This window comes from Desmodus rotundus, chromosome 1 (genome assembly GCF_022682495.2).
Source record: "Desmodus rotundus isolate HL8 chromosome 1, HLdesRot8A.1, whole genome shotgun sequence".
NCBI lineage: Eukaryota > Metazoa > Chordata > Mammalia > Chiroptera > Phyllostomidae > Desmodus > Desmodus rotundus.
The window spans coordinates 47,973,476-47,992,492 of record NC_071387.1 but is presented as its reverse complement, the minus strand read 5'-3'; the positions used below and the strand labels follow the sequence as shown (position 1 = coordinate 47,992,492).

The 19,017-nt window shown below is 38.5% G+C and overlaps 1 protein-coding gene across 6 annotated transcripts in view; it reads left to right on the top strand.

The window, feature by feature from the left end:
- Positions 1–18,684, top strand: part of CFAP95 (cilia and flagella associated protein 95) — a 104,812-nt gene extending 86,128 nt beyond the window's left edge. For all 6 annotated transcript variants that reach the window (XM_045190772.2, XM_045190778.3, XM_045190782.1 and 3 more), the window contains 2 exons: positions 4,455–4,512; positions 18,366–18,684. In XM_045190772.2, the coding sequence (XP_045046707.2) occupies positions 4,455–4,512; positions 18,366–18,554 (247 nt within the window). In that variant the 3' untranslated portion in view covers positions 18,555–18,684. The remainder of the gene's footprint in view (positions 1–4,454; positions 4,513–18,365) is intronic.
- The last annotated feature ends 333 nt before the right edge of the window (positions 18,685–19,017 follow it).

The following is a 19,017-nucleotide window of genomic DNA, read 5'->3' as shown; positions in this document are numbered from 1 at the left end:
TCTAATTAGTTAATTTGTCATGAGAAATAAAATATTCAAGCACACCAGTCATGTCAGCCTAACAAAAACATTCTCTCTTGGTTGAAAAATATATATATTGGAAGCCAGACTATAATCAAAATGTTCAGAGTGTTTGGAATCAGAGCAAAGGTAGTTATATAATTACAATAATCAATGACCTCAGACTCTGATTGCCTGATTATAATAGAGCTGTTTCAGTTGTGACAGACACACAATCAAATTATCTTGGGCCAAAAGGGGAGTTTATTTTAAAAATACTGGAATACCACATGGAACTCCAGGCAAGTGTGTGGAAGAGTTGGGCTTCTTCAGAGATGGCTGGAATCATTTGCTCCCTCTGAGGGCAGGGGTGTCACATCACACGGTTCTCGTCAAAGCAGAGTGACCGCCCCTTTTCCATTGGTCTCTGCTCAGAAATCCCACGGGAGAGCCCTGACTGACCGTGGGCTGGAGGCTGATATTTGGGCCTACAGCTACAGGGAGGGATGGAATGGTAAGCAGAGCTATGAGGCACAGGCTTGCTCCTGGTGGTCCCGGACAGTGACTCGAAGTCATAATTGGCTGCCACGAACTGGTTAGGAGCAGTGACAGTGATGTGCACCATCTCTGCTCCCAGAACCAGGGAGGTCTGTTTGTGAGCCAGCTCATCTCTTCTTCAGGACGATGCCTAAACCCAGCGCCTCCTTATTCCTCTCACCTTCTACTTCCCTGAGTTTCTCCAAAGGCCGTTTCTCTTCTAATAGACATGTTCTGTTCTAATACTTTTTTAGTCAATTATAGCCTCAAGCTGATATCGAAGAGGAAGATTTATGTTGAATTTTTCATATTGTTATTCTGAAAAGACCACCTTATTTTAAATTTGATGAACCATGTTACTTAAAAATTGTTGCCCTGTTCTTCAGATTTAAAAAGAAGAGAGGCAAACATGGAGTTTAACTGACCAAACGTCATTCAGTATTATAAAAGTTTCCATTTTGTAAGCCACACTGCTTTTCAAAAAGATAACTGAATATTTTAATTTCCACCTCTATTTAAGTTCTCATTATAAATCTCTATCTCTTTATAATTATTTTTCTTGCTTCATTCATTCAATAAGTATTTTTCAGTACTTGTATCAGACTGTGCTGGGAGGTGATGACAGGGGAGGGAGAGGCCTGAGCATGGAGGGAACGGGCTCTGCCTGCTTTGAGTAGAGAGACGCCCAATGCCACCTTGCAGGGTCGGCCTGCCCACAGCTACACTCTGAGACTTGACTCGTAATCGTATCATTTGAGTCATAGCTTTGGATGAGAATAAGGTAGGGAAGCAAGTTCATTGTTATTTATTAACACAAACATCTTAAGATTATGGAATATTTTTATTGTATTTCCATTTGAAGGGTTTTGAATATTATACTATTCCAACACCCATTTATCTACTCATTACCTGGTTATAATGGAAGTTAATTTTTTACCAAATTTGCTTTATATTTTTAAGAGAAGTGATTTATCATATTTATCATAACCATCCAATATATCCACCCTCTTGATGGAGATTGGCTTCCAGATTTCGTCGTTACACATAAGGGTGCACTGAGTATCTGTACTCATGTTTCCTTGAGTATAGATGCAAGGGTTTCTTGAGACTCAGAAATAGAGTTTCTGGGTATTAAGATAAATGCACCTTCAATTTTGCAAGACACTGACACTGGTAATGTGTGAATGTACCATTCTTTCATATCCTTAGACATGTTGTAGACATTTTAAATTTATACCAACCAATGGCTATAAAGTGGTACCTCGTTGTTTTACTTTGCACTTCACTAATTACTGCATTTAACACTGAATGTTAAGCCAAAATTTATCTTAAAATATTTATTAGCCATGTTTCTTCTACTGTGAATTGACTGTTGATAGGCCTTGTCCATTTTTCTATGGGATTCTGTTTTTTATTGATTTGTAAGAATGTTTTATTCTGGGCAGTAATCTTGTTTTGTTTAATTTTATGATATCTTCTTCTAGTGTATGGTTTCTCTTCTCACTATCCATGGTGTCTTTTGATCAATAGAAGTTTTCAATCATAATTTAAGCAGTACTTACATATCAAATGTAAAACTGAAACCCCTTAGAAATTATACATGTATATGTGTACACACGTGTATGTGTGTGTAGCTACACACATGTATGTATGTGTAGCATAGACTGGTGGAGTCACCCATATATAAACAAAGGAGTTATTTTATGTCCTTCCATAAATTTTATATTTTTCCCATTAATGTCATATAAATCTTCTGTGACATGTACTCCTCTAGGCATTTTAGAGATTTCATTGCATTTTCCATTTTAATTATGCATTCTAGTTTCTCACTGCTGACTTTGGGTGTACTGTTTTTGTGTATTGGTCTTGTATCCAACAGCCTTCTGGAAACTTGCCTGTTGTTATGATTCAAAGATCCTCTTGGATTTTTTAATGTAGACAATTTTATCATCTGTGGATGATGAAAATTTTGTTTTTCCCCTTCCAATTATTATGCTTCTTTTTCTTGTTTTGCTGCATTTGCTAGAATGTCTGGTACATCGTTGGACAGAAATGCTGACAGAGGACTACTCTGACTAGGAATGTTTTGGGGGAGCATTTTCATCAACTTAGTTTTGATTCTTATTTATTGTTTCTTCTCAAAGTAATGTTGCCCTTTCGTTACATTTTAAGCATGTTTAATTTTCCTGGACTGGCAGCAACCATAAATCCTTTGCAGGAAAAATGAGAAGTTTGGGCAGTTTCCTCCGTATCTTAGTTCAAGAGTGCCCTCTTCTGTTAGAACAGTGAAGTGAACTTTATTTCATTAATGGCATGGGGTGGGGGTGTGTGGCAGGGGAGTGGTGGTTCTAGGACCCTTAATTTCTGGGCTTGATTTCTTATTTTTCTTTACTTTGCCAGTTGTCCCCACCTGCAACTTCCCTAGAAGCAGTGCCTTACGAGGACTGCCGTTGCGGTCTTGCATACCCCAAGCCTCTTTCTTGAGGCCAGTATTCAAATCCTCTAGTCTCAGATGTTCTCAGTTTTTCTCCCCATCAAATGAGATTGAATCAGGCACCAGAGAAAATGATGCAATCACAAGAAGTATGAATCTGCTGCTGGCATTAACACGGCATGTTGTTTTACAGAAAACTTTTTAGTTTAGCAAACAGAGCACACTTTAAAATAGTGGTAAAGTATGTAGTATAGTTCATACACAAACCAGTAACAGTCACTCGTTGTCATGATCAATATTATGTACTACAATTGTCTGTGCTGTTCTTTTATGCGACCAGCAGTGCAGCAGGGTGTTCACACCAGCGTCACCACAAACACGTGAGTGATGCGTTGCACTACAACGTGATAACGCTAATGCTACTCCTCTGGAAACCGCACACTGAAAGCCTGTCAGGAATTAGTGATTGTCAGCAAGTGAAGACCTGCACCCTTTAACTGTTCTGAGTTGGACTTCCTTTTTGTATTGGAATTCTTTTATTTGTTGAACTCTCTTGCTTTCCCACTAGTTTAGCCATGTATTAAAATGTTTAAATTTCCTTGTACCCAGTATTTTTAGGTGTGCAATTCTCAGAGGAGATTCTTTGACCATTTAGTGTCTTAAAGTGTCAGGAATAGAAGTAGAACTTTAATTTCTCATGGGAGAATGATTTTACCCCCACCCTCAGTTTCAAATGGAAAGAAACTTTCTGGCATGTTTCCCTGAACTGGTTACTGGAGTTTTTTGGTTCCTGTTATATGGAGGTACAGCCTTTACAGACTCCTGGCTGTGAATAGGAGTTTAGCTCTTTGCCGTCTGTGAAACCATCCCAGGCCATGTCTTCTGCCATTGATATGCAGTGCAAACTCCAGCCCCTATCCTTGGGACATCAGCTTTTGCTTCCCATTCTAATGAGTACACTCTTCATTTTTAGCACTTCAGGGTTTCCCTTTTGAGCTTGGCCATGCTTGTTCACTTGGGGGAAGTAGGATATATTTTATGTGAAGTTCTGTGTGTTTAATGGGGTGGGGGCTGGGGAAGCTGTGTTATCTTAGTCCTCCTGGCTGTCTTCCGTTAATCTTGCCAGTTGTCATCTACCAGAGAACATGGGCATAGGATCAAAAAGGTTTGAGAGGCAGCAAATGGATGGTAAAGAGTTCCCAAAGTCTGGAATGCACCTGAGCTCATGGACTTGGGACTGGCAGCATATTATTAGCACAGGGTAGTAGTAAATGATGCTGAATTAGAAGTAATGAAGGAAGACCACCCTACTGGGGGTAGGTAACACTATAAACAAGCCTGAGAAGTTGTGGGTTTTAAAATCTTTATTAGGGCCAGTCCTTCTTGAAATGTTTTTATTTTATGTAAAGTATATACCACTACAATTTTTAAATGTCTGTTTGTGAAGTCATTCTTTTCTCAAATACTGACTTCTCCCTCTTAGGTGTTCACTGACGACATATACTGAGAGCTACGCTCCACCGTATGACTATCAGCCACTTGTGAGTATAAGGGGGTTGGAAATCCATATTATAATACTCGTTTATATACATAAAATTATTGTTTACATCCAGTGTAAATAGTTAAGCTTAGGAAGAAAGGACAAATTGCTGAGATTTATGATATTTTATATTTATTTAGAGATATTTGCTATTTGAGGGAGTCAATACAATGTTTTACGGTTATGATTTCTTTTTAGATGTTTATAGATTTCAGGGAGAAAATATGACAGTGTCCAAAACATATTAGTGATTCAATACTTTCTTCCTCAACTTGTTTTATTATCCCTGTCCCTGAATTTAATTTATCTGGAATTAGAACCCGCCTCTCCATTCATTTGTATTGTATCGACACATAAAAGTAAGTGGCTTAATTTGGCTCTGGGAAATGTGTGTGTTGATAAAATATGCGCAGTTTATAACTTGAATTTACTTGTACTTAAAAAGTTATACACCCGAAAGAGAACAAGGCTGCACCTTCTGGAAGTCTTAAACCAGTGCAATAGATAAGAGATTTGATTATTGAAAAAGAGAAGAAAAAAGTTATATTTATTGTAAGATAATATGATTATCTTCTTAGGAGAACCAAGATATTAAACTGAGAATTAAAATAAATAAGAGCATTTCGTAAGTGAGTAAATAATAAGCATATGAAAAACAGCAGCACTAACTGGTTAGTAAACTATAAAGGAAAAAACATACAATTACTATAGCAACACACATTTAAATGCTTTCATGAGGAAAAGCTTAGATCAATAAAGACCAGTAGAGAAGATGTGGGAGATTGTCTCCAAAGACGGTGGGTTTTCCTATGAGCACAGGCCACTTTCCCAGCAAGATGTAATCGTTTCTGCCTTTTGAATCTGGACTCTCAGGTCCTTGATTTGATCACTAGAACATAGCAAAAGTGACCCTGTTTCAGACCTAACCTTACCTTACAAAGAAACTGCTTCCAGTTCTTGGAGCCTTGAGCCACCTTGTGAGATTCCCAAAGTACTGTGCTAGAGGAAGAGGCCAGGAGGGGAGCAAGGCTGAGTTTATGGACATAGAAGCCATCTTGCATGAGCAGCCTGTTGAGCCTGGACTCCTTCTCCAGCTGCCCTGTCTGCAGCCCATGAGAGATTCCAAGAAGATAATAAATTGTTGTGTGTAACCATTAATTTTTAAAATACACACTCAAACAGAAATCTCAAAAGGGAATAACTACTATTTTAGAGGACTGGAAAACTAAATTAATTGTAAATGAAACTTACAAATTTAATACTCAGCGAGGTGAAGATGAGTAGAGATGGGTTCTTTTATCTGTTGCCAGGCAAATTTTAAATTGTTTTAATCTTTCTGGGAAGGAATTTGGCAGTATGTATCAAGATACTATTTGATCTAATAATTCTCCTTCTAAGAATTTCCCCAAAGAAAAATGATTTAAAATCCAAAGATACTCATCACTAGATTATTTATAATGGCAAAAGTTGGAAAGTGCCTAATGTTTTAGCATTAGAAATAGTACTAATTGAATATGCTATAATCATATGGTGAGATTATTGAAGCCTTTATAACATCCATAGATATTTCTTAGTGTCTTGAAAAATCTTCATTTAAGGTTAAGAAAAACATTAAGATACAAAATTAAACATTTATTTTATCTAATCAATGTAGAAAAAACTGAAGAAACTGTCAAAATACTACTAAACTTGGCCATTGAATGGTGATACTGTAGATGATTTTCTTCATATTTACACTTTATAGCCTGATAGTTTATAATTTAAAAAAACACAAAGAAACAAATACTTTATTTTAAAATGCAATTCAAACTCATTCCCTTATATACATGGAATTTGGTTCCATCTCTAAACAAAGGAAGTTGAGTATATAATTAAAAACACACAAAATTCAAAGGACTAATTTCCCCATAGGCAGAAATAAAAAGAATGTGGGATGTATTCTCAGAGTGCATAAATCTTTAGCCATTGTGTTTTATATTTATGGCTTTAATTTTCAGCATTATTTCCAATATTTCTCCATTGCTCTTTTCACATTAACAGAAGAGCATGCCATGGCAGCTGTTAGCTTTATTTAGCGTTTTGTTCATTCCAGCTTCCATGCAAAGTAATGGATTTTGAGACATGTTTTCAGCACTGCTTCCGAGCACCCCCATTTCATGAATCCTTGTATTACATTCTTATAGGATACAAAAATATTTTAAATTATAACAGTGGATGGTTAAATAACGGCAGAATAGTAACTGAAGTTATTACATGTGTAAACAAGTATATACTTCACAAAATACTAACAAATGAAGAATATTTTTTACTTGCTAAGTACTTTACCATATGGTCTTTGCATAGACAGTTCACCACTCACGCAGGCTACCACCTTTACAATTATATAATTCTTGATGAAATCTTAAAATATTTGGATTCATACGATTTCAAATTTTGTGCATGAATTGAGGCTTTATTAATTTTTATGTCATGGCATCTGACATTTGCTTAACTGCATATTTGCACGAAGTGGGACAGCATTATTGGAAGCTTAAAGAAAATGCAAGTTATCGCACCATAGCACTAAATATAATTAAGGAAATACAGACCGTTAGAAAGCTGTGAAATAATTTCTGAGGAGAGATAAAAGAGAATTGCAAACTGATTCTATAGAACTCCACTTCTTACACTGCGTGTTTATTACAGCTCACTCAGTTTCAGTTGAAAAATATCTTATTTTAAAAGCTTCCTCATCCTTTTCCCAAAGAACCAAAATAGAGGAAAAGTTTTGGAGAAGGCGGATTAGAGGACTGGTCTGTGGCTGGCTGTTTGCAGGGTACAAGAGCCTTTAAGACAGGGGACCAGTGGGCCGAGCATGAGTGTGTCCACTGAATACATACAGGATGAGGAGTTAGTTCAGGCAAGGACTAGCAAACTCAGGAAGCTGAAGGCCCAAGGGGGCGGAAATGTTGAGAAGAAAGAGCAAACATGGCAGTTGTGAAGGAGTGAGAGAGCTATAGAAGAACTGGAAGTAATGAGCAGGGGGATGTACTGAAATCATTGGAATGTCAGATGTAGGCGGATGACGAAATCCAGGATGTGGCCATGGGAGTGAGTTTCTACAATGGAATCAAAGCCATTGGCTTGAGAAGGTGAGAAAATGATAAGACGCAAGGCTGTTTAGTTTCTAAACATGGGTGTTAAAAATCAAACCGTGAAGCAGCAGGAAAGAAGGGCGGGGCCAAAGACCAAGGCAGACTCTCTAGCCCTCAGTGAAATTTGGGAGCACTTCAGAAGTTGATGGCTCCTCCCAGCCATGCAGCTGTCATTTGGTCATTGTTGGTCATTACCATGTGTGAAGTAACTTTTGTTTTCCTGAATAGAACTGCCTCAGTTGTCTTTGAAGGCATTTGAGTACCTTTAAATCAGAAAGTGTTGCATCTCCTAGTCTGTTCAGGGATAGAAAGCTGAGGAAGTTCTTCATAGAGAATTATGTTTTGAAGTTGGCATGCATTCCAAATTGACCACAAGGGGTCCATGCAGTGTTTTGTAATAGGTAAGAAAAGATGCTACGTCAGTTCAAGAATTATTTCCAGTAACAGCAGGATTGGCCTGTCCTACCACTAGGCCTCTATGCACTGGTGTGGAGATAGCATTGTTAAAGTGTTGATTTTTTGTGCTGGTTGAAAATTAGCTGTGGCCTTGAATCCCCCCAGAACCCTGCCACCTCAGCAGGCCAGGCCCTGCCCTGGACTCCCTGGACCCGGGACAGCATGACGACTTTCCTGGGTCTTAAGCATTTTTGCCCTCATGGGCTCCTTCTTCCATCAAAAAAAAAGTTAAACAATATGTTTTACAACTGCATTGCTATAAAGACAAACATAATCCAAGTTGGATTATATTAACTTTTTGGATTTAAAAGCTTATTAAAGAAATACATTTTGAGGCTATATTTCTCATTGGCATTTGGTAAAGATTACCCATCTTTTCTCCCTTCTTTTATACTGTCTCCTTAAATGTTTTTGACTGTGTTATTGTGTTTCATGGCCATGTTATGTGACCCTATTATTGTTAACATTCTTGAAATTATTGCCAATAAGTGAATGAATATTATTACACAAAACTAAAGCACACAATACTCATTTTTTTCGCTTGGGAAATACTTTTGGACTTCTACACCCTATTTTAAACAAAATTTTCAGTATAATAGGTGCCAAAGTTTTCTTCCCCGAGATGTTTATGAATATTATATTACCACCATCATTTCCTGGCTTAGCTAGGAGTGTCTATTATATACTAGAGTTAGCTTTTCTAAATGGCTTCTGCATTGTTTCATTGTGGTAAAATAGACATAATGTAAAATGTCCTAATTTTTAGTGTACGATTTAGTGGTATAAGTATAGTTACACTGTTGTTATATTCATTTTTTTTAATTCTGATTTTAAAAGAAATGGAAACATTTTTGTAAGCCTCCAGAAGTAGTGTGGGCCCTCGGCACTGGGCTTCCTGTGCCTTGTGGCTGTGTTTGCCCAGCCTGGGCCTTCTGGAAGTTCAACACTTGCCTGTTCAGAGACCTCTAGGACTTGCTCTGTCTGAGTGGTTCATGCTGTATGGAGTCAAAAACACTCTGAGTATCATGCCAGACAAAAGTGCACCTTGGTGAGGAGTTAAAAGTGGACAGTGTCATTGGGAGCCCTGTATTGTTCAATTAGGCTCATTCACAGAAAGAAACTCCCTCCCCACGCTTGGAACTGCCTTTAGCGTTCCTCCTCCTAAGAGGATATGCCTACCAGGAGCCTTGAAAAGAAGACAAAGAAAAGACAAACTTGCTGAAAAACACTAAAAGCTTGGACAGAAAGTGAATCTACAACAGGGTAGGGGTTCCGTGGGAAGCACCACTCATCTGAACTAAATCAGCTTTCCGTTTCCACTGCGGCAGTTTCATTCCGGTGTAGACGGCGTGTGTGTGTGTGTGTGTGTGTGTGTGTGTGTGTGTGTGTGTGTCGTCTAGAATAAAATGTGAATTTGCAAAACTTCTACCCAGAAGATTGAGGCTGAAATTTAACTAGGTAATGTTCCAGGCTCTACTATGTATCTTCATGACTTTTATTTTAGTTCTACTTTTCTTTGTACTGCATCATAACATATCCGTTATTAAATTTTCTCCTTTTTCCCTGTTAATGTTCTGACTCAATATCTACTAATAAAAAAGTAATGACCTTTTGTTAAATATGCTTGTTTATCTTATTATCTATTATTAACTGGAGAAAGTGAGGGTTTTAAATTCTTGTGCAAATGAAGTAGTGGGGGGTGAAATTGGAGAAGAGAGAAGGCGTCATATAGTTGTGCCTAGCGTATATTCTAAAATGCTGCTGCTGGTTAACCACGAAGCTAGCCTCCTATTACTTGGGTTCAGAAGGAGATGGCGGCCTTCCTCAATCTAAATTTCATCCCTGAAAGATCTCATTGTATATTGTACATGTGTGTGCTGACCTTGTATGTATAAATGTAGGCATGATTTTGTATTTTATAGGCAAACAATTCTCATTCTGAGTCTCAGCTTCACACTCAGAATCTATTGGCAGCTGCTTATATGGTTGCACAGGACTTCCACAGCTCCTCCCAGTTAATTGGAATACAATAGGTTTTGCCTTCTTCATTATCCTCAGTAATGTGGGTAGACCTTATCCAATCAGTTGATGGTAGCCTGAAGAGCAGAAACCTGAGGTTTCTTGGAGAAGAGGGAAACCTGACTCAACACCTGTAGCAGAAATTCTGCCTGCCTTTCCACCAGTATATTCATGTGAGCCAATTCCTTAAAATCTCAGTCTCTTTGGTTCTCTCTTTCTCTCCCACAGGATCTTCACTAATATGGACAGAAAGATATTCATGAGCTCTCTGGCTCTCAAATTCTACTCTTTGATTCGATTCTCTTTTATTGATCCTGCCTCTTTCATTGATCCTGCCCTATCCTAGTAGTCATTTAATTATAACCAAGTAATCTTTTTGATTAAGGACATTGGCAGACATTTAATTCAAGTCTACTTGAAAACTAGGAAATAAATATTATAACTTCTGCTCATCTTGTGTATCACCAACAATTCAGAAATTGTGGGTACCTATTTTCAGGAAACTCAGTTCTAAATTATTGTTTGGTGTTTAGTTTTTCTGTAATTGTATTTGCACTTATATTGACCACTGAAATTAAGAAATTATGATTTCCTTTTTGTTCTGGGGTAAGTCATAAAGCTCAGTTCTATGTTAAGAACCTTGGGATGGTGGGAGATTTCATTTTCTTCTTTTTGATTATCTTTAATTTCTACAGTGAACATATTTGACTTTTGTAGTGGAGAAAACAAAAAAATTTTAAAAATTGAGAACCCTAAGCCTCAAATGTATACCTAACTCTACCACTACAAATATAAAACATGAAAAATAGTTATGGGAGGGGCATTGTGGGGCTGGGTGAAAAGATGAAGGGGTTAAGCAAAAACAAATAAACAAGCAAACAAACAAAAGCTCACAGACACAGACAAAGCACAGTGATTACTGAAGGGGAAGCGGGTGGGGGGAGGCAGAAGAAAGGAGGAAATAAATGATGATGGAAGGAGATTTGACTTGGGGTGGTGAACACACAGTATAATACACAGACGATGTGTTATAGAATTGTACATCTGAAACCTATATCATTTTATTAACTAATGTCACCCCAATAAATTGAATAGAAAAGTAAAAAATACGTAAGAGTTACAGATGTCCTCACATAATATAGATAGAAGAATAAGAAAAATGATACTTATTCTTATGTGATTAAAATGATAGGACCAAAAAAAATTGTGCATAAGGAAGAAAAAAGTGGTCAGCAGCCAAGGTTCAATAGTACGCTGCTTGGTCTTGCTGCTGGCCATTATCTTAGTTCCCCTGCGTGACAGTGCCAGCTTATTTGGTGGTGTTTGTTCGCGTAGATCCCCACATTTTTCTTTGTGGTGAAACCTTACTATGGTGACTGGACTCATTAATGCTGTAAGTGTTTACATTTGTACCCATAGCCTACGCTTCCTTGCACTTCCTGTGACTACTTTCTTTTAGCTGAACACCTAAATCTGTTACAAGTACTTTTCCTTTGTAAAATTTTATCAAATAAAAATAGATAGTAAATGTTTCTTATATATGTAACAAAACACATATAACTAGTTATATATTTATTGTAGCTATATTTGCCAATTATTCTGATGTGTGTAATGAAATCATCAGGAGAAAAAATATCCAATCAAAATGATATCATTTTAGAAGTAGTGCAGGAAATGAATGGGGGGACCTGTCTGTGATGTCTGTCCCCTGTGATCCTCAGGGCTGGTAAAGTTCGCGGGCTGTAGGAGAATTTTTCTTTTCCTTCCACATCACTCTGCAGGTGTGCTTAGAAGACAACCTTATTTGGGGAAGACAGGTTTTTAGTCAAGTACATATAAGTGCTAAAGAATTTTATACATAATGCATACTAAAAAAATGAAACAAAGTATCACAGCAATCTGCTTTTATGCCTATTTTCATTCCATTCAATGTGACACTTACATTAATAAGTTTGCTGCCTAAAATACCTTTTTAAGAGTAAATGGAGTACCCTGAAGGAGCATACTTCTAGGCATGCCACGGTAGAATGGCCTTCGCTGTATGAACGCCAGCTGGCTACGAGCTGTCGTGATGGTGGACACAAGGTTAGTTCACAGTGACTGATGGGGCCAGGAAACATAACCCATTATGCATTTTTATGGATGATTTGGATGAAAGAATTGAATTATGCTTTCCAATTATCCTATGATATTAAATTAGGCAGAGTTACCGATGTTCCAGGAGGCTGGCCTAAAATTAAAAATGACTTTGAAAATAAAGCGATCAAAAATAAAAGGTCCTAAAGAAAAAGGATGAAATAAAGTAAGAATAACCACAGAACAGTCCCTTGGAAGATTGGGGGAAAACTGGGTGAAGACTGGATGTACTGTTAACTAAAAACCAGCAAGGTCATTTATTCTGAAAAAAGGTTTTGGAAATAATGGTTCTTAGATTAGGATATAACACCCAAGGGGTGATGGGATGGAATGGGGAGGGGACGGGTAGCTAGGAATAGGATACCCATAATTGAAATATACACTGACATACTTCACTGATACAAGTGGCAAAACTATAATCTGTCCTGCATAATAAAGGAAGGTTGATTGGGGGCCCTATTCACCATGAAGACCCTCCAACATCCTAACCTGCCTTTCTATGATGTTAAAAAGGAGAACAGAAAGAGAAAAAAAAAAGGAAGAAAGCTTTCTTAACCTTAAGACAGATTCCCCTGCACCCCACCCCACAGGGATTCTCTTGCTTCGTCTTAAGTGGTCTCTGATTCTGCAGGGCCTGCTGCCCTCAATATTCACTTATCTGGTGCGCTTTACTTTTCCATCTTTGATCAGGACACTTCCTTTGACTTTCTCAACCCTTCCGTGAAACAGTACCCTCAAAGATGACGAGAGATCGATGCTTACTGTTGGTGTGTTTTGTCAGGTCTACCCTCCACAAAGCTTCTTTAGAAGTGAGGATTTGTTGGCCACCACTGCATTCTTCAACCTCCCTCTCCCTTCAGAATCTGACATTGCAGCGCTTTCTCCATATCTCTCCTGTGCCCTTCATGGGTTCTTTATGGATCCAACCCTAGGCGTCCGCAAGATTTGGATCCCAGAACCCTGTTTCTTTCATTTTACACAATCTCAGAGAATCCATCCACTCCATGGCTCCCCAACCATCACTTTTGGGGGGCTACATAATTTCATACTTAAAAGATAGTTGAAAGAATAGCACAAGGAGCTCCCATATAATCTTTATGCAGAGTCACCGATTCTTTACCATTTCAATGTAGACTGGAGACATTGTGGCCCTCTACCTCTAAATAATTCAATGTAGTTTCCCTAAGAACAAGGACTCACGGCTATGGTAGTTTTCAACCTCAGAAAAGTTGATACAATATAATTATGTAATCCACAGTCTATATTCAAATATAATTCATGGCCCCAATAATGTCCTTCAGAGCTATTTTTCCAGACCATGCTCACTGCTGTGCCAAGGGCACAGACCTCCGTCCAGGCCATCTGTTCCACGGCACCGCCTTCCAAGTAAAGATTTGTACTGATGTCATCTCCACTTTAAAATGCCTAAAATCTGACTCACCTTTTCCTCCTAAAACATGTCCTCCTCATCTCCAGGTCTTTCTTATTCTTTTTAATGGTGTTAAAACTCTCCGAGCCATACAGGTTTGAGGCTATGGAACGTCTTCTGTTCTTTATCCCCAGTTAGCTGGGAAAGTCTTCAACGTTCTTCCTGTGAAATGTCTCCTGCAGCCTGGCTCTGCATGAGCCGTCGTGGGCTAATGCCCACTCACCGTACAGCTCAGACAAATTTTTCCAGTTACCCGCATCTGAAGGGCTCACAAAAGCTCGCAGTGGTTGTTCTGTCTTCCATGACCTTTGTCAGAACTCAGAGTCTGTGAAGCACCAGAATAATGATCAGCCAGCAACGTGTACTAATTCAAAGATCTGTTTCTAAACACTTCTTCCCACTCCAGTTAGGTCGATGTTGGATAAACATCTCACTATTATGTTAGGGTGCTGTAAATAGAGCAAGTGTCTGAAACTCACACGTGCAGAGGAAGTGCGTCTGACTGGTGACTAGCCTTCTTCCTCAGCTCACCACCAGTGGGAAAACACTAACTCCTCAATCCATGTAAAGATTGGCCTGATTCCATAATTTAAATAGTTCCTGTAGGAAGTGTTTAATCTCCCTTGAAAAACTCACTTTCTTAGAGATCCTTCCCCATCCCCTGTTTGCAGCAAAGAACTATCAGCAGAACTGAGACTGCTATCAGTTATAAAGGCTGCTTGTAAGGTTGGCTTTTGGTTGACATCTAAAACCTTGGCTTTCCAGATAAGATTCCCTAATAAGAATGGCTCACTGTGCCTAAACTGTGCAAACCATATGGTTTATGCTGAACACCTGCTTTCCTCCTGCAAGTCTGGAGTTCCGCTATGTTCAGGGCAGAGGTGCCTCTGTGACCAGCTCGCACAAAAACCTTGGCCATTGAGTTTCCAGGGAGCTTCCCCAGTAGAGAGCATTTCACAACTAATTTCGGGGGTAATTAAGTGTATCCTGTGTGACTCACTGGGAAAGGACTCTTGCAAGTTTGCACCTGGTTTCCTCTGGACTTCAGCCTATGTGCCCTTTCCCTTTGCTGATTTTGCTTTGTATCCATTTGCTATAATAAATCAGAGCCCCCAGTACAATAGATGTTGAGTCTTGTGAGTCCTTCTAGCAAGTCATTGAACCTAGAAGTAGTCTTGGGAACCCTAACACACCCTGCTTTTCTCCCTGTGGCAGATTCTTATTGTCCCCAAGTGGCTGCAACACATACTGCCACCCCATATGCTCTTACAGTGTGATTTTGATGGAGATGTGGAATCTGTATTACCTCCCCTAGAATTGTGTGAACTATGCCTATGGTGAAAGTGATGCTTGTGACTTCTGAGATCAGGCGATAAAAAGCAGTATGGCTTTCTCCTGGTTATCTTTGTGCCATCCTCGTTCTCAGACCCAGTTATCATGCCATGAAGAAGCCCAAGCAAGCACCTGGAAAGAACCTCTAAGGTCCCAGCAGACAGCCAACATCAACTACCAATTGGAATGAGAGTTTCCAGCCCCAGCCCTCAAATCACCACCCCGCCCCCTTCACATCTTCCTAGCCGAGGCCCCAGGCATTGTGGAGCGAAGATGCTGTCTTTCACATACCCTTTCCAAACCCCTGACCCAAAGAATCTGAAAATGGCTATTGTTTTACATGCTATGTATGTGTTGGCCTGTTACACAGCAATAGTAACTCTCCCTAAGGTGGCATCCAGGTATATGGAGACAGGAATATGACTTAGCATCCTGATGCCAGGGGCGGGAAGTGGGGGAGAGAATAGGTTTGGTTTTGTTTTTTGCCTGTTCTGGTCTCTGGGATGATATCCCTAGTCCTCCTGATTGCTCTTTTCCTTGTTGGCTTTAGTGGCCTGCAGACTTTGTTAACTGTCAGTTTTTTTCTATTTCTCTTTTCTCTGGACTTGGTTCCAACCCTTGTGGCATGTTTTAGATTACTCAGTCTTATTTTTATTCCCACCATTACTGTTGACCCCACAGAAGCCTTCTGTGACTCCCGTTCAGTCCCAGAGCTAATGCTCAGCTCTGCAGCTGAGAGCTGAACCCTCTCTGCAGAACTGCAGCTGCTCCAGGGTCTTGTTTATGCCACAAAATATCGAAAGTGGCTCAGGATTGATGACTCTCAATGCCTCCTTCTGCTGACAGTGCTGTCCTACCAGCGTGAGGATGTGTGCCCCAGGCCAATGAAAGGGCAGAAGTGTTTTGCTTCAAAACTTCTCATGAGAGATGGGGCCCAGAGACTGCCCCCAATGCCTTTCCACCATTACTCTCATTTATCTAATGCCCTTCTCTCTGCCCAGGGCAAGAAGACTCTGCCTGATGAAAGTCTGGGCAGGGATGGGCACGTTAGGAAATACATTGGCTGTTTCTGCTGTCCTGCTTTCCTTTTCCCTTATTTTCTTCTTCCTACAATTCCCCAGGCAGACTGTTCCTATCTTCCTACTTTCCATTTCAACTCTTGTTTAAGCCTTATAGGCAAAGGATATCTCCTCCACATTTGGAGAACTCTATGATCGGAGCCTTCCAGGTGTGCTCATGGGTATTCTGAGGTCCGTAAGGCTGTGAGTTGCATTGTGTGTGTGTAAGGCACGTGTGTGTGTGTCTGGGTGCTCCGTGATCCAGTCAAGTTGGTACAAAAATTGGCCATCACACCCACTAACAGTCACTTTGCATTCTTCTCCATCTCCTGAAAAGCTACTTTCTGTCTCTGTGGACTTGCCTACTCTGGACATTTCATATAAGACATCATACAATGTATGGTATTTTGGTTTAGCTTCGGTCATTTAGCACAATGTTTTCTGTGCTATAACATCTATCAGTACTTTATTCCTTTTATTACCAAATAATATTGCATTGCGTGAAAAGACCACATTTTATTTATCCATCCATCAGTTGATGACGTGAATAGTTCAGATCCATTTCTAATCACAGTTCCTGAACACCGTCCTTTCCACCTTCCATCTTAGTCCCTCCTGCTGCCAGGCTCCTTTCCCTAAAACATCGCATTTAATCCTGTCACTCGGCATATCAAAATGAATTGTCCTCTTTGCCTAAGAGATGCTAAAGGAATGCATTGACCTTGCATTTGACACTCTCTTCAGTTTGATCGCGGCTGGGTAAGAATGAGCAGACACTGCCTCTCCCTCACAGGGCAGTTTTGACCAGTGCTGCTCAAATCTCATTGGAAGGGCCTTTATCTGATCAAAAACAAACACGCAAGCCACAAAGAAACAGACACCGAGTAAGAACAGCAAAAGCCCAAAGTATGTAGAAAGGAAGATGGATAAAATGTAGCTTTAGGATTTATTTGTACTTCTTTTCATCCCTGAATTATTAAGAATGCACGAGGCTTCTAGGAGGATCATGGGTTTGACAGTCGTGCAGTCAGCTGGGTTAGTTTGAAGTCCCGGCTGAGTCACTTAATACTGGCACTCTTTAAATTCTCTCCTTCAGAGATTGTAGGCAAATTTTCTTCGTTTATATGTCAAGTAGGGGTAGTTATTCCAACTTCAGAGCCCTGTTATGAATTAAAATATATAAACCCTTAACTGTCATGCCCACCCCATAATAGGCACTCAGTAAATAAGAAGACACTATAATGATTGTTATAGTTGAACATAGGGTTAAAGTTTTCAGTTATTTTCGATAAAGCCAGTCTAAGATTTGAACTATGTTTTGGTGTTCTTTCATTGTTTTAAAGAGTTGGTGATATGTTAAATTTTTAATTTTGATAATTGTTGTAGGTTGATGATATAAGGTATGAACTGAAGGAGAAACTGGTAAAGACCTTTATGGGAATTATCTGTACTATTTTACAATTCTCTGTAAGTTTAAAATTAATTGAAAATCAAACAATTAAAAAACATATCCCCCCCCCAAAAAAAGAGTTGGTGATTTAATTTCAGTATTGTTCCAGTGCTTTAAAATTAGCATGAATTTAAGGCAGAAATTATATAATCGGTTCAAGGGCTTTATGTTCCTTGTCCACCATTACCCTTGACATAATTTGAAAAAAATCAGTATTTCCTTTGGGAAATAGTCAGTGACAGTGTCTCATTTTATCACAATACAAGCTTTTATAAAGTGCTGTAAGGATAAATACCTTAAACATTGTACTGGATTACACTGAGGTAAATTTCTCATAGGAATGAGTCTTTGAACTTGGCATTTACTAGCAAGTGTGACTTGATAGCAGTTATTAAAGCTATAACTCAAGAAAAAAAGATATAATCTAAGATATTATTCTTTGGAATGATTATAACACATTAATTTTAAAAAGGTGTTGAGTGGTAGATAAATTATAATTGTTTGGGTCTTTTATAGGTGATCATAAAATTTAAATTATTCTTTATTTGTAAGTTTATGGTTTAGAACAATTTTAAATGTACAATAATTTATTTTTAGTTTTATAAATAAAACAACCATAAACTAGTTTCTTCTTTCAAAATTATAAGTACTTAGAAATGCGATAGCCATTTTTTTGATTGAGGCATTTGTAATTTGAGAGGGTAAATTAATCAAGTATTTGAAAATTAACCTTTGTTCATAATAGACAATGAACTGTTAGATACATTGACGACGGACTGTCAGATATCACTTCTTTTCACATGTTGTAGTTATTCAATGTCATTTCTCTTTCTCCCGTAGGATTATCCTTGTCAAGATGATTATTCAATAGTCCACAGGAAATGCCGTTCTCAGTTCACAGATTTAAATGGTTCCAAAAGATTGGGCATCAACACTTGGCATGATGAGAGTGGGATTTATGCTAATTCACATGTAAAACAAAAACTCTACCCGTTAACTGGTGGTCCCATTGTCCCATTTTTAAAATAATGTATGAAATCAGATTCTCTACCTAATGAAAGAATAATGGCTTTAACAGTTGATGATTTTTTTATCCCAATAAATGCAATGGAAATAATACTTTAGTAGTTTTCTTTAAAAGCAAAATTTTATATTCTAGACCAGTGTGCATAATCGTTTCATAAGCTACTCTGGTATTTTCCAAAGTTTAGTATGTGTACCACTGAGGTATGCAATTCTAGATAGTACTTGGTATAATTATAATTTTATTTTATTTTACTTAAGGAATGTGTATTTATTTGAATTTTATTATGAAAAAATGCATAAAGCCTAATACAATCAAGCTTATGGTTGCTTAGGGTATGGCTACTTTTAAAAAAGTAGGTGAACTTAAATTCCACTTTTAAGTGAATAAAAATAAATGTGATGTTTAGATTTGACATGAAACTCCAATGGTGGACGTTTGGGTACCACTGACAGTGTAATAGTGTTG